Consider the following 16,217-nt stretch of genomic DNA (forward strand, 5'->3'; position numbering starts at 1 on the left):
TCACCTCCCCTTTGGCAGCTCCAAGAACCCTGCTTATTTTGTGATTAACAAACATCAGGGGGATGCTCCAGAAATGACATGACTGAGTGCAAAATGGAGAAAATGTACTCACTGTAGGCAGTACATATGGAGAAATATTAATTCCATACTAAAACATTAGAGCCAGAAATGACCATCTTGGCCCTTTCTGGCCCTTGTGGTTTATTTAAATATTGTAAACACGACGATGTTTTATCCTAATCTAATTTTTTTCTACATTGTCTTTTTTTCTGCGGCAACTACACTAGTCGACAAGTATTTTTGTCACGTCTTTCCATTTATACCCAGAAGCTTGTGCCATCTGCTGACACACAAAAAAATACCCCAATGAATAGCAGCATCCAAGCCAGGCAAAGCGAATTTTCCACTTGAGGGACCTGAAATTCCCAAAAGACTCTAAATAGTTTGGCGGGAGTGCTGGCTCTCTCACAGGACCACAGCAGAGGAAGGACTTGGGGGGTGTGATCTGACTTTCCCAACACCATCCCGATGGTGGCAACTCCCTCATCCACAGGGCAGCTCCATCCCTTGCTGGAAAGTTCTACTTGGTACAGAATTCTTGGTTACATGACGCCTACTCTGTAGGCACAGAGTGAACAACAACAGAATACCTTTTTCTTTATGACCAGCTGTCAAGGATCTCAAGAGCAACATCTAGGCCGACCACCCCCACATGTTTCCATTGTTTAATGATACAGCATCCCAAGGGGAAAAACTTCCCTGTATTATGCATAATTAATATATTTTTTAATCTGTGGTTCTATATACTGAGTTTTCACATATTATGGCCTATATTTACTGAAGCTGTTTTTTCATACACTGGGACCAAATAAATAAATAACAAAATCATCTAAATCAGACCCAGCAATAAATACGCTGTCCATTTGCTAAGTACAATATAAAATGTTCAAAATGTTGCATTTGTGGTGTATCTGTAATGATAAGGCAAGACCCGATCTTTTAGGACTGCGCTTCCCTGACACATACGTGACCAAACCGGTTTGGCTGTCAGTGGTGAGTGGGGTACAGCCCACCTGCTACAGAGGAACACCCCCATCTAGTGGCCTGCAGGGTCCTGCACGATCTGAGCCCAAGCTTCTCGGCATTGCAGGGAAGGGAAGGGAGGGCCAGGGCTGAGTTCTTTCCCAGGTGGCCTGTGTGCCCTTGGCTGGGAGAAGCCCAGGAGGAAGAAGCTGTACCCTGTACCCTTGTCATAGACACTCGGATCATCGCCAAGGCCCTGAGAAGTCCCGCAGAAGAGAGAGCTGTTTAATTGTGGTTGCTCAGGATTACCCAAGCTTATTTGACCACGGAACCCCACTGCCATTTTGTGTATGTGATTGTGTGTCTGCCTGTGTGTGTGTGTGTGTGTGTGTGTGTGTGCTCAAAGCAGTCATTAATATTTGTTAGAACCTAATTTTTTACACGAGCCTTGTGAAACTCTGCTTTAACTTGCTGGTCACTTACTTAGATACAGGAACTCTGAGGGACTGGACACAAGATGGGTAAATCCGGATGAGAGTAGAGAGAACAGAAATCCCTTAGGATGGGGCATACATTATATGAGGAGGGAAGACTTGGTGATGCCCCTCTGGTGAAATGAGAAGGGGGTCTCAGTATTGGGGTGCTATATGGGATGCCTAAATTTGAGGTGGCAGGAGGCATCTAAGTGTGAGAGCCCCCAAATGGAAGGTGAGAGAATCACCAAAGTCAGGCTTTATGGTTTTTGTAGGCACCTGAAGTTAGAAGCAGGCTGGGGGTTAGAACTTCTGGTACATATATACAATGGAATACTACCCGGCAATGAAAAAGAATGAAATCTTGCCATTTGCAGCAACGTGGATAGAACTGGAGGGTATTACGCTAAGTGAAATAAGTCAGTCAGAGAAAGACAGATATCATATGTTCTCACCCATATGTGGAATTTGAGAAACTTAACATAAGACCATGGGGGAAGGGAAAAAAAAACACAACAACAAAAAACCTTACAAATGGAGAGGGAGCCAAACCATAAGAGACTCTTAAATACAGAGAAAAAAACTGAGGGTTGGGGGTGGGGGTAGAGAGAGGGGAAAATGGGTGATGGGCATTGAGGAGGGCACTCGTTCGGACGAGCACTGGGTGTTGTATATGAGCGATGAATCATGGGAATCTACCTCCAAAATCAAGAGCACACTGTATACTCTGTATGTTAGCTAACTTGACAAAAATATATATATTTAAAAAATTTTAATAAAATAAAATAAAAATTATTTGGGGGGGTGGGAAGAACTTCTGGCTTCTCCTGTCCTGGTGGGTTCCCCACGTTGGGCTGGAGAGGCTCAGGTTTCTGTAGCTCCTGGCGCTGCGGGGAGCCTGCTGTGCCCTGGGAGCAGCGAGGAGCTCAGGGGGAGCCCGATCCCTACTTCCGTCTGGGCTCAGCCTTGCAAGAACAAAGGGGGAGGTCCCCAAACCATAGCGATGGTCTGAGTGTCTAGCACCACTCCAGGATTCGTGTGAGTTTCTGGCTCCAGTCCTCCTGTGCCACCAAGTGGTGAGGACGAGTGTCCATCTCCCAGCGAGGGCCCTCGTGGAAACCGCCTGCCTGCCACAAACTCCCTGACCGGGTTGGAGAAGACTAGACTCATGAGGATCCCCAAAACGAAATTCCTGAAGGAGGTGGTATGGATTGAATGAGATCAGATGCTGGTGACGTCTGCAATATGTCGCTCAATGTAAAAGGACCGGTTTAACTTCTGGAGGGGATACTATGAATAGGTTTTTGCTTTTGAAACATTGTCAGGGAGGGGGGAAAAATTTAAAAACTTTTAACTTATGAAGCTAGGGATCACCTTGCTGGATTTGACAACACTGTCTCCTGTCTACTTGTCAGGATTCATCCTGACAACCAAGGATGGCTTCTAAGTATTCTTGGTCTCCCCGACTAAGAATCCACCCAACTTTTAGAATGTTCTTATGCATCTCTACGGAGGAGTGTAGCTGCCTATCTCTCTCCCCTCTCTTTCCCATCCTTACTCAGGACTAGATGCTCACCCCAATGAGTCTGTATGGCAACTGCATACCACTGGGTGCCTGCTGGGGCCTGGGAAAAAATTGTCCTTAACAGCCCTAACCTGTGCCCAGGCGCATTAATCCTCTCAAGCCACATGATGGGAGAAGACATGATACAGGCCATGCTCCCCATGTATAAATCTTCCTAGGGTTGGCAACAGCTGCCATTCTGCCAGGAGCATTATCTTTATTTCAAAGCATAAAAAAAATACTGAGACAACACAAGGGGAGCTCATAGTCTGCCTGGGTTTTACTCTTGACTCTAGCCGAGCACGTTGCAGAAAAAGAGGCCTAAACGTCCCCTCAGGTTCCCCCGGCTGCTGTCCATTCCCTTGGATCTTGCCAGGAGGCCCAGGCCCTGCATGGAGATCTGACTCCTCATTCCGGTGAGATGTGTTTCTCACTGAACCAGAACCTACAGTTATGAAGCTATAAATGTGAGTGCTTTGCACCTGCCATGGCTGATATTCTACAGTGGGAAAGGGGGGTTAACAAGATCACAAATTATCCTGTTCTTCTTCCTTTCGTTCTCAAAGCTGCATGTTCATTTAAGCCTGGACTTTATATATTGACCATTAATGTTAGCATTTAAGGCAGGAGCAAACCTGAATTGCCTGTGGTAAAATTGGAGACCCAGGAAATTCAAACATTAATGTGTAAAATCCAAACTCAATTTTCTGAATGAATGGGCTACTCTCGAACTAAATCTCTGCAAGTACCCACTATTAGCTAAACAACGATTTGCTTGTTAGAATTATAATCAGGATCTTTCAGAAATGGATCAATTACTCTTCTTTGGAGGTTCACCTCTAGGGTGAGCTATGTTAATAAATATATTTCATATAATTTGCCAGGCAGTTTTCAGAATTCATTTAAATATAATACTACTCAGGCTTCCAGCCAGCAAATTAGCATTCATATTTCCCAAGACTGTTGCAAAACAACTTCTAGCATTCCATATACCGCAATATCTACCTGTAACTTAACAGTCTTTCCCTAAGCCTTAATTCTGATAAAGATCGGGAACCTGGAAATAAACAGGAAAGAGAGAGAGCACATCCCTTCACTTAGGCTGCCCCCTGCCTTATTTCCTTTGGCCTGTCTACCTTTTTTTTATTAGTTCCCAGACAGGTGAGGCCATACTGATGTTGGAAACAAGAAGATCCATATGGCCGAACATGATAACCATATGCTGGCAGGCCTCTTCTAGATACCAGATCCGTGGCCTCTGCCTCCCTAGGGCAGATGTGAAAATCTCAGTCCAGCAGGGACTCACCACCTGTGACTTGCTCTAGCTTTCAGACAACGGAAGGTAGGGAGCTGAGTAGCTCACCGCACCTGTAGTGCATTTTATTTTTCTCCCCAGTAACAACATGGCTAGTCCTGGCTGAGTACTTACCAGGCATTGTCTCAGCAATATGCATCGTCTCATGTGGACTAAATGAGGACACTACTGTGTTAGACACTACTGCCTGGTTATTCCCGTTTTACAGATGAGAAACTGAGGCACAGAGGAAACAGCATGAAAACAGCACTTTACAGAAGGTTATTTGTACTTGTAGTTTGAAGCAACCTATTTAGAATTTATACATTTCTGTATTTGGTGCGATTTCTCAGCCACATACAGAACACTTTTTTTTTTTTAACTTTTTTTTAATGTTTATTTTTGAGAGAGAGAGAGACAGAGCACGAGAGGAGGAGGAGCAGAGAGAGAGGGAGACACAGAATCGGAAGTAGGCTCCAGGCTCTGAGCTGTCAGCACGGAGCCCGACACGGGGCTCGAACTCACAAACCGTGAGATAATGACCTGAGCCGAAGCCGGAAGCTCAACCGACTGAGCCACCCAGGCACCCCTAGAACACTTTATAGCGTTCGCAGGAAGGGGTCAAAATAGTTACCAGCCTATAAAGTCTCCACCTATGAGGACAGGCATGGCTCAGGTGCAGGGGTCCTGGGAACCTCCCTACACTATGATGTAACCTTTTGGTGGCTAGACCCTGAGGGGATTCTCAGGAAAGAAGCCGTTTACCTACTGTTACAGAGGCATTTCAGCATTTCAATTCTTGTTTAATGTAACAATTAACCATCTCATATGCTATTGAATACGTTACTGAAATCAATGGTAAAAACCACTGGCACGGCTGTCCCGGGGTTGCCAGATCCTTCTGGAAAAGTCGGTCCCCTCTGCTCCCCGGTGCAGCGCCTGAGCCCCGCCCCGTGTACCTTTCTGGCAGTGGAGCCCCTCGAAGCCCAGGGGGCAGTCACACTCATAGCTGTCCTTCCTGGGCCGGCAGCTGCCCCCGTGCGTGCAGGGGGCCCCCACGCAGGGGTGGGCTGCGTTCTCCACGTTCACGCCCCGCGTGAAGTCGTGCTTCACGTGGATGGTTCGGTCGTTCAGGATGATCTTCGGGAGAAAATGTAAACACAGAAAACATCTTTGCAGTCTGCTAAAGCTCCCCTCAGCCTGTTAACCTCAGCTACATGTGATGGGGGAGCTTTCATAAAAGAAAAAGTGTCTGGTTCCTGTTTTTACCGCCCAGTAAGTGATGCAGGCACTGAAGTGATGCTCTGTGGCCCTTGGGAGAATCTGCAGAGAGTAAAGCGTCCTCTGGTCCTGGAAGATTCCGGGAGGTCGTAAAGAAGTCTCAATAAATACAAAATTAAGGTTCTCAAGCTGGCTGCCTGTTAGAATCGCCTGGGGGACTTTAAGAAATACACTAATGCCCCAGGTCTCACCCAGATCAATGGAATCAGAAGCTCTGAGGGCAGGATCCAGTCAACAGTAACTTTTAAAAGCTTCCCAGGTGATTCTAAAATGCAGCCAAGGTTGAGAGGTGCTGCTATAAAGCCAAGTAGGGAAGAATACAGAACGAAGTATCATGCAGGCAGAAATCAAAGGGGGACTGACGCCTTCTAGTGGCAATGGGGCTGGGGGAAGCTTCTCCCTGTACTGCTGTGTTCTTCTGGCTGATGGTCTCGTGTCATCTACAGCTCCATCAGTGGGGTCTCCCAGATTGTCCCATCCCTTCCTGTTATCCTCTCTCCCTGACACTCTTGAATTCCCTTCCCCACATCCCCTTCCCCACTATTAAAAAAAAAAAAAAAGTGACACTCAGATCACATTCTTGTCATTGCTGTGCAAATTCACTGGGACAAGAGGGCTCCATTGCCTTCACTCCCTTTTCCCTGCAATGGGGGTCTAGTGAAAGTGATGAATTATAGGGAGAGGTCACTGGGTTTCCCAGCCCCAAATAACGTCTGGGGGACCCAACGTTTTCAGCCCTCCACTTGGAGAGTGTGTTTACCTTGAGCTGTTGGGTGTTTTGGTGTCAGGCAGGCTTTGCAGAACCAGGAGACAGAACACCTCTCAGAAAGACCCCCACCCTGCAGGGGGTCCTTAAGAGGTTAGCCATGGTCCTTCCTGCCACTAATCCATGGTTCCATAGGCCTGCCTAGTCCTTGGAGGGTGTCAGGAGAGTCAGGAGAACACTTTTTCCCAGTCTTGAATCTTACAAGCTGCAAGAGAGTAGTCAGAATCCTTCTACAATCCTCCCCTTTTCGTGCTTCAAGGGAAAGACTGTGAAACTCAGTCATACGTCCTTGAGACGGGCCAAGAGGCTACCATCCCCTTCAGGACGTGGCACAGCCAGTGACTCAGCCACTGGGAGGGGCAGGTGGCCTTTCCGGGACGTGGGGAGGAAAGGGTTGTGTGTGCCACGTGAAGGGGGCAGGGCAAAGCCTGACAAGGGCAGGGAGGGAGGCGGGTGAGACCTCTTAGCATCTCAGCTTGATTTCTCAGTGAGAATTTCAAATGCATGATGAAACATGGCCAAACCCACTGACGGGGGACAATGGGCTGAGAGGAGGTGTCGCTGACATCACAGTTCAGCAACAAAGGGAAACACCTCAGAGTCAGCAAATATTGACTGGACCCCTTTTCTGTGCTCCACACTGGGATACAAGAGGAGGGGAACAGAGCCCCACGGGGCCCTTCCTAGTGCCCAGATGTGCAAATCACAGTAGGGCTTTCTTTCACTGTCCTGCCTTCATTTTAGCCTCTCTCATGCTTCACCCCAAGTCTAGAAAGACCAATGGCCCACATTCCACCACTGGTTGCTAAAGGAAAACAGGACAAAGCTAACATCCAGCAATCGAATATGCTTTTCTTCAAATGCTTTTTTTCCCTAATGTTTGATGGTCCTGGAAATCTGGTTTGGTGAGTCAGCCTGCACCTCTGTTACAGACAAAACATATTATCGAAACTGGAGAGGTCATGGGCAGCCCCAAGAGAAGGGATAACAGACAAATATGTGTGGGGTCAATGTCCTGTATCTTCCACTGGCTGCATGATTCCACCCCCCAGCCCCCGAACCTTCTATGGAAGGACTCCTTAATCTCTGCTCTTAAGAGCGTGGTTACATGATTGATGAGCTGCAACTGCTTAATTGCAGGGGTAGGAATGGGGGTGGAGGTGGGATGAGAGTTGGCTCTTGACTTGAGCAGGAACTTCAAAGGCACCTCAGAGAGAAGCACAGAGCCAAGAGTTGCTCTGAGACTCCACTGGCTTCCTTCCCTTTGGTAGAAGCCTGTCTGCAGCCACCTGATGCCCGCCGCCTCCCCCAGCAATGCCTGGATCCTTCGGTGGATGTATTGTAAAGACTCATCTTCATTGAGTTGCTTTCGTGGAATGTCTGCTGGACGGGGGCCCAGGAGCAGACGTTATAAGAAAATGGGGTTGGAAAGCTATGCTGCTAGCATTAAAAAAAGAAAACCTTAAAACGTGAAAACTTCCTCCAAGCTTCTTTTTTGGATCCTGCAGATTCCACTGATCACGGTTCTTAATTCCATTGTCTGTAGTCAAGGTCACACAATAAACATGCAAAAGTGAAGCCTGTACCTTCTGGATGCTCCCACTAAAGGGCTTGAGGACGCCCGAGTTCTTCTTCACATCATCGTAATTAGGGACTCCACCAATAAAAATGTCCGTGTTGCACTTAATCTGTGTGAAGCCTCCCTGCCAACAGATGAAAACCAAAACACGGTTTAGCTTCAGAAAAGGTAGTAAGGTCTGCCAAACGGTAGAGACACCTTGAGGACCCACCACAACAGGCCAGCTGGACTTTCACGTTGTTTTGCACTGCGACCTTACTGCCTGTTTGTATGTTTGGAAATGTATTAACCTCTCTGGGACTCAGTTTCATCATCTATAAAATGGCAGCCATCATGTCTACCACATAGACACGTCACGGTGAATGTGGTGGGCCGCATCACTGTCCACCAGTATTCAGCGCGTCTCCAGAAGCGCCCCTTCTCCCTGCAGGGAGATGACCTTCAACTTGTTGCTCTTGAGTGGGGCCAGGTAACCTGCTTCAGCCAATAAAGCATGAACAGAAGGGAAATGAATCACTTCCGGGCAGAAGGTTTCAGAGCCAGAAGGTGACTCACAGTGCCCTCTCCCTCTCTCCCTGTTCCTTCAGCCGGGGTGTCAGATTAGAGCTGCAACTGAACGTTGATGGACATGTAGTGCAAGTAAGAAATAAGTCCTTATTGTAGCTGATCTTCTGGAGCTGTTTGTGACCCGCTTGAGCGCAGCCTAGCCTCTCTTGGAGGCAGAGAGCCCACCGATTTAGCACTTTGCCCAGAGTTGGATGATTAATCAGCATTCCAGTCTGACCAGCTATTGTTATATTAGGCAGTGGTAAAAATAAAACCTCTTCAGGCCAAGAGAAAAGGAAGGCATGGTGGGTGGGAGGCATTCCTTGCTATCAACTACAAAGGGTAGAGAAATTCTTCTCTTTTCCAAATTCTCAGAAAACTACCCAGGTCAACCCCCAAAGCCTTGCCCTGTTACCGGTCATGTCAACAGCTTAAACTCTAATGGGTGGGCTAGACAACAAGCTGTGTATAATATTTAATGTCTAAACTCTTTCACACATGAGCTGGAAGCAAAATGTGAAAATGTCCTAAGACAACAAATAGAGATAAATGGAAATTTGAGACTCTAACATAAATCATTATTTCCTTTGATTTATGGTAAAAGGAAATATAAATAGTAGCAGCATTTAGTCATTAATTTAACAAATATTACTGGGCATCTACTGTGTCCCAGGCACTAAATGCTAGACAAACAACAGTAAATAAGGAAGACCTGGTTTCTGCCCTCAGAGGCAGAATCCAGACACATTAAATGGGCAGGTGGGATTAGCTCAGCAAGGGCTGCTCAGGGGACTCTGGATGCACTTGAGGAGGGAGTGCACATATCCTACCCTAGACACAGATAGTCTGGGAGGTAGTAAAGGAAGAGTCAGAATTATAGAAATCAGTCAAAGTCAGGGCTTGAGAGGAATATAGTAGGTATAAAGGCAGAGGCAAGAAGGGGCCAGATACTGCATGCTTAGAAACGCCCTCTACCCAAAATGCATCAAGCTTTAAGCAGAAAGAAAATAGTTATATCTGTGTTTTAGGCAGATTACAGGCCAGAGGGAGAACGGACTTGGGGTCAGGTCAATATACAGAAGGAGAGACAGAACAGAGAGGAAGGTACAGGATCTAGGAGAGTCTCACAGTGCCCAGGTCCCACCAGGGAACAGCATGGAGGTCTTGATTGGAACATAGACAGAATTGCCTTCCATCAGTAACCTTGGGGCAGCGTTCTTATTTAACTAGGCAGGGGTTTGGGGAGGGGGAGGGGAAGGCAGTGTTCATTAAAGAAGCAGAAGGCCTTTCAGGAATTGTAGTGGCTGGATGGAATGCTGACCCTGGAGGGAGCTGTTACCTCACCGCCCCCGCCCCCGCCCCCCCAGGCCCCAATCACTGTCTTAGCTCTTCTAAAGTTAAAATAAGATAGTAAGTGGAAAGGAGAAAGGTTGCAGGGTCAAAGGGATGTCAGAGAAACAGGCTGTTTTGAAAAACCTTTGAGTTACAGTTGTATCCAGTGAACAGGACCTGGCCTCATGGGGTGAGAGCTGGTTCCTTTTGGTTTCTCATCAAAACCCTCCCCTGCACCCCTTCCCCCCGCCCCCCCCCTCCTGTTGACAAGAGACAGGGCTGCAGCTGCCACACCCACAGGGAACCGCAGGAGAAAAGCAAACAGACCCCACCGAAAGGAGGCTTCGCGTCTAGATCTGCCACTTCTGTTTAGCTGGAAGTGGTTGGAAAACCTGAGCAAAGCTGCTGGTTAGGGTTTTCTGGAACCCTCAGAGGCACATCCCATCCTTAAGTCTGGCATAGACTCAACCCTTGGCTGTTAGTATTTCTCAGCTGAGCAACCCAGAGTTTGGCTTTCGCATGGACACTGAGGGGCCTAGGCCCTGGGTTAACCCCCAGAAGAGTTCTTTCATCCCACCCATCTCTAAGCTCTAAGACCACTACTCCTAATCCCATTGCTCTCTAACCGAAAGAGTCACCTATGCCTTTGAACATGGTATGGACAGCTGGGGAGCAGAATCCCCTGCTGGGGGAAGATGTGATTAAGGCTCAACTCACTGAGATCAAGCATGGAGGCTTCCCACTCCTGTCTCAGAGCTGCCTCAAAAAACCCCAAAACAGAACAAAACACCCTCACATGCACACAGATTGGCTACACCTGTACCCACATGTGCACCCTGCTTTCCAGGTGGGCAGCACTCCAGCCAGCTTGGTCCATTCAAAAAGCCAATAGGGAGGCACTGGTTCTACCATATTGGTTGAATTCTTACTCTCTGATATTGTAGCAACAGAAATTCTGAGGTGTGGTTTTTACCTTTGTGTTGTCTCTTCACTGTAGGATCCCAACAGTAAATACTGTGTCCTAAAGAGTTTCTTCTTCATAATCAAAGGCCTTAACCCTACCACCTGCAAATATTCCATTCTGAACTTTTGTTCCTGTTTTACAAATGTTTGTAACTAAGGCCTACAGAGATACAATGCTTTTTCGAATTTATATTAAGTCAACATATAGTCAAGTCTAGTCAAGTCTATAGTTGTGAGCTACTAATTCTATCTTGGACTGAAGTCAGTTGTTAGAATTTTCTGGATCATACCAGAAATTACTCCTGTTCTCCCTTTAAAATCCATTCCCCTTCATCCACCTTTCCTTCCTTTCTGCCTTTCTGCCTTCCTTCCTGCCTTTCTATTTTCCTTCCTTCCCTCTCTCTTTCCTTCCTTCTTCCCACAAATACATATATAGAACATTTTCTAGGTTTGAAGAGTGCTCACCTCTTGAAGCAGAACCCAGTTGGGGATTCTTCTTATCCTGAGAAAGTCCTTGGTTCTGACAGGACCTCCCACCACTACCATCTCTGATACTGGTCTTGGGACATACGTGTTCTTCCTTCTGCTCTCTTCTTCAACCAAATACCTCTTTCCTCACCAAAAGTCTTTTTTTATTCCTTTTCTTTTTTCTACCAATCCACTTTCTTATCAGAATACCCACATTCACAAATGCCCTCTTTAAATCTGGTGATGCACAGAACAATGACATTGGGAATTAAAATAGTGGAAACCTTAAGTCCCCTTTAGGGGACTAAACTTTTTGTGTGTAAAGAATCCTAGTAGGTTAAAATTTAAAACAAATCTCTCTTATCTTTTCTTAAAAATGTTATTTTCTTGGGGCACCTGGGTGGCTCAGTCGGTTAAGCATCCAACTTCGGCCCAGGTCATGATCTTGCAGTTCGTGGGTTCAAGCCCCACACCGGGCTCTGTGTTGACAGCTCAGAGCCTGGAGCCTGCTTCAAGTTCTGCGTCTCCCTCTCTCTCTGCCCCTATCCCGCTCATGCTCTGTCTCTGTCTCTCTCAAAAATAAATAAACATTAAAGAAAAATTTTTTAATGTTATTTTCTTTGGATACGACCTTGGAAATAAGATCATGGGTGAAAGTTATAAATTTGAGTAGAAATTCTGTGCTCTTGAGGTCATGAGAGTACTCTGTTAACCAACAGGAATAAGTAAAGCTACATAGTGTTGACCATGTACTGTTGTGTTTTACATATATAGTTATTTTAATTGGCACAACTCTACAAAGTAGGCGCTATTATGGTTGCCATTATCCCCACTTTATAGATGAGAAAACACAAACTTGCAGGTCAAGTGACCCATCTGAGTTCACACTACTGGTAAGTAATGGAGCTAGATCTGGAATCCAGGAGCCTGGCATCAGAGCTGTGTTCTTGCCAGATGTGTGGCCCCCACAACACTGGCCTGACCTCCAATGTATATCCTGACCTACTACATTATACACTGACTCAACAAAGACAGGGATTGGCGGTAGGGGTGGGGGTGGCAAGTGATTTCATAAACGATGTACTTGTATTAGTTCACTTAATCCTTGCAACGGCCCTGTGAGACTGCTGCTATTATGACCCCATTCGCAGCTGAGGAATAGACAGGTTAAGTAACTTGCCCAGTGGGGAGCTTGGGTTTTAAGCCAGGCAATCTGGCCCTGGAGTCCATGTACTTAGCCATTACTCTGCTGCTTTTCTCTCCAGGACAGGAAGAAAACAGTAACCCAGTTTGCACTGACACGTGTCCTTCTTACCTCTGCCATTGCCTCCACTACCTTCTGCTTGTCCACTTGTAAGATACCATTCTTTGCTGTGCGAGATACATGCAGCTCATGCCAGTGGCCCAGGGCGAGGGGGTCTTCACTCCTGTTGAAGGAAGGAAGCTGAGCATGGGATAGCATCCGTGGTGGTATGGACAGTGTTCATCAAGCTGCCCTGATGAACCGATGCAACCTTAGCTACCTCATTCATTCCATCACAAGAAAACAATCACTCCTGCTTAGTAAACACAGCGGCGCTCGGTCCGTTTATTGGACCCCTTTATGGTAGGAGCATTGCAATTATCACTTTATTTTATTACTTCCAACAAGCCTGAAATGTGGGTAAGATGAGCCTGGTGTCCTGGAGGAGAGGTGACCGTGAAATGTGATCATAGTTGCACACAAGCTTTGAAAATGAGAAAATTACCTGGACTGTAGTGTAAACCACAGATTCTTTCGTGTGCTGATGGCTACGGCATCCTTTGAAATGCATACAAAATTAGGATGGATGGATGGATGGATATAAGGATAGCTAGACATGTGATAAAGCAAATATAGCAAAATGTTAATTATAGATGACAGGTGGGAGGAATAAAGATGTTTACTGTATAATTCTTTCAACTTTTCCACATGTTTAGAATTTCTCATAATAAAACGCTGGCGGGGGGAAAGAGTCCATGTTGTCTGATACTGTGAAAAGGATTAAAACTAAAAATTCAATTAATTCAACGTGAAAGTGCTTGAAGTTTAAACGATTTCGATAAGAGTTTTGCACGCTACTTTGGACAGTGAGGTATGCAAGAAGAGGATAATTATTGCATTTGTGTTTCTAATGATGTCTAGTTCCTGGCCTTCACTGAACCTCCCAATTATTTTTTGGTCCTGGATCATCCTTAGAAAACTGTCAGGAATACCAATGGGCACAATTATTGAAAGGTCTCCACCCCCTCACTTGATTTTTTTGCTCTGGCAAATGCTTTTGTGATTTGTCCTTAGCAATTAGAATTTAATCACCTTGGCTAAATCAATATGCAATAAAGAAACCAGAGGCACTCTTTAAGCAGCCCCATCTCCACAATAAGTACCACCGCCTTAGTCGTGTTCTTGTCCTGCAGAGGTCATTCCCTGTCAATACCCTGCCTTCCTCTGCACAGTTACATCGATCACAGCCGTCACGAGCTCATTTCAATTGCCTCGATTTTTGAATCGAGTTCATAATGAATTTGACCACCTTATCCTTTTCCTAAAGTTAAAATGATTTGGCCAATTCCACAACTTCCTGTGGTTCAGGATTTTACTGAATTTTCTTAATCAAGCAGGAAGTCTTAGAAATGATCTTCAGAATAAACATCTTGCAACGGGGCACCTGAAACGCCCGCCCACAGTAATCCCTGTTGTCAGGTTACCCTGGGGAGGGGATGGGACAGGGGTGGTCTTTCCCTTGGACATTCTGGGCACTTGCCTTCTTTTCGTTACACCTGATACTCTGAATTCTTTTTCCAGGCACTTTTCTGACAGGCAGGGAAACGATATCTTACATTAAAAAAAAAATTAAATAACACTTCTTGTCTCAAATAGGCACAGAATGATGAAAGAGAGAAATGCTGGACACTAAGGTCCTATGTGTCTGTGACCCCAGAGCTGGAGCTGCCACCATGGAGGGGAGCCGTGGGGGAGGGGGGGTGCGATCTGCCCAAGAGGAGGGCTGATGAGCCCGACCCTCCCCCTCACTCTTTCTGGTCATTCCTTATCCAGGAGGAAGCCATTTGAAAGTACAAGGTGATATTTAAGGTGTCTTCCCTTCTGAACTTGACAAACAGTTCTACGTGAATTGCTTAGACTGTTTTGCATAATCTTATGTAAATTGAATCAATTAAACACCCACCAAAGTTGTCTTGAGACATAGGATGTTTTTGTATAACCAGAGGCACAAAAATGTCTGCCCATGACCCAAGGTGGGAGGTGTCAGTGACGTGCAGAAATTCAGTCATAGGACAAAAATGAACTGTCCTTTTTAAGAATTCTTGAAACCTAATGCAGCAAGCATTTCCCATCGGCTGTGAGAAATGATCAGCAATTAAGGGCGATGTATGGCTGTAACATCTCTCCCGCAGTCTTCCTAAAAATGACAGTCTAGCAGCATAAATTACAATTGAATGCAGCCTGCAATTTCCTTTAAAACAACCACCACCTTTGGATTTCCTGCTGCGGGGCACCATTGAAGGAAACATCGTAGTGAGTTTCAAAAGAGAATTTGTCGAATATAGGAACAAGAAGCATGTCTGCATTAGATTAGCAGGCCTCTGGCTGGAGGGTAAAACCTACCGTGGAAGGAACACAGTGTGAAGAGGGAGACATAAACAAATAAGAGAAACGTCTGTATCCACCATCATCAGGCTCTGAGGGTGTTGTAAAAATCGTGACGCGCTGTACGGGAACAATTGATCTTCTAAGTAAATTAATAGTACAAGCTACATAACAGGAGGAAAGGTTTGAGGACCCAGAGCCACTTCTGCAGATACCAGCAAGTACTTCAGAAGCACCTGTTCACTGCCATGCTATTGAAACCACTCATCGCACCGCCTTCTCAAACATATCGGTCAGGGATGAGCCTCTGTGATTTGCAGATTCGCTGTCAGACTCCTTTATCTGGAGAATGGTCAGAGATGTGCTAACCATCTAGTCACCATCAAAGAAACAATGCGAGAGGGTGGTAAAAAAATCAAAGTCAGGTCACCAAGGGCATGTCTGTCCATTCAACTTCTGTTAATACTTCTTTCCTAGTCATCCTCTATTGACGGAGTGCCCACAAAAAGATGCTAGGAGCACGGATTGATCAACTACAATTCATCAGGTTTTTGTGATGGCCTTGTGCAAAATGAAGGCAGCCTATCCATGGGTTGAAGCAGAGAGTTGCTACCTGCCGGGGAGTTACTTGACAAAAGGAAAACTTGCCAGTAGGAGAGAATGATCCATAATGAAGTATGTCATACCACCAGGACACGTTTCGGAAAAGAGAACCACGGAGGGACGACAGGAATAGTGCAAGCTATCAGGACAAGGCCATCTTTTTCCAAAGTGACCGCTGTTGAGCTTTCTGGGGGGAAAGGAGCCCCTAAAGGTCTCAGCCCTTACCTGAGAACACCAGTGCCAGAGCCACAGTCAAAGCGGAACTCCACGTGGCCCCCTGCCATGTTGATGGACACAAAGTCTTTACTGCCCGTGTCGTAGCTGTAGAGGAGGACACCATCACCCGAGTCCGGCCGAAACGTGATCTCAAACTCCATGAAGGAAAGGTAATGCTGGGGCTCCAGAGGCCAGGGTGTTGCAGCATAGGATCTCAGGGACTCTCTGAATTGAGGGATGGTCAGGGTGAAAGCTGAAGAAAGAAGCGTGCTGTTAGAAATCCCTCTGTGGCAGAACTAGCCATGTTCTCTTCCTCCTGGGTATGGAGCTAACCTACATTTCCCAGCTGCCCTGAGTGAATTGGGTAGTATAACCGAATTCCGGTCAGTGGACTGTGGGTGGGAGTATTATACGCATCCCAGGTCTGACCCCTAAAACTTCCTACCATCTTCCATGCACCCTCTCGTCCCTCACCTGCTAG

At 46.2% G+C, this 16,217-nt stretch overlaps 1 protein-coding gene across 1 annotated transcript in view; it reads right to left on the reverse strand.

Moving 5' to 3' along the window:
- The window catches only part of EGFLAM (EGF like, fibronectin type III and laminin G domains), a 177,463-nt gene that overhangs the window by 20,096 nt on the left and 141,150 nt on the right, over window positions 1-16,217 (reverse strand). The window contains exons 15-18 of the mRNA XM_027075639.2: window positions 15,746-15,989; window positions 12,605-12,716; window positions 7,988-8,104; window positions 5,314-5,494 (exon numbers count right to left, since the gene is read on the reverse strand). Of these exons, the coding sequence (XP_026931440.1) occupies window positions 5,314-5,494; window positions 7,988-8,104; window positions 12,605-12,716; window positions 15,746-15,989 (654 nt within the window). The remainder of the gene's footprint in view (window positions 1-5,313; window positions 5,495-7,987; window positions 8,105-12,604; window positions 12,717-15,745; window positions 15,990-16,217) is intronic.

This window comes from Acinonyx jubatus, chromosome A1 (genome assembly GCF_027475565.1).
Source record: "Acinonyx jubatus isolate Ajub_Pintada_27869175 chromosome A1, VMU_Ajub_asm_v1.0, whole genome shotgun sequence".
Taxonomy (NCBI): domain Eukaryota; kingdom Metazoa; phylum Chordata; class Mammalia; order Carnivora; family Felidae; genus Acinonyx; species Acinonyx jubatus.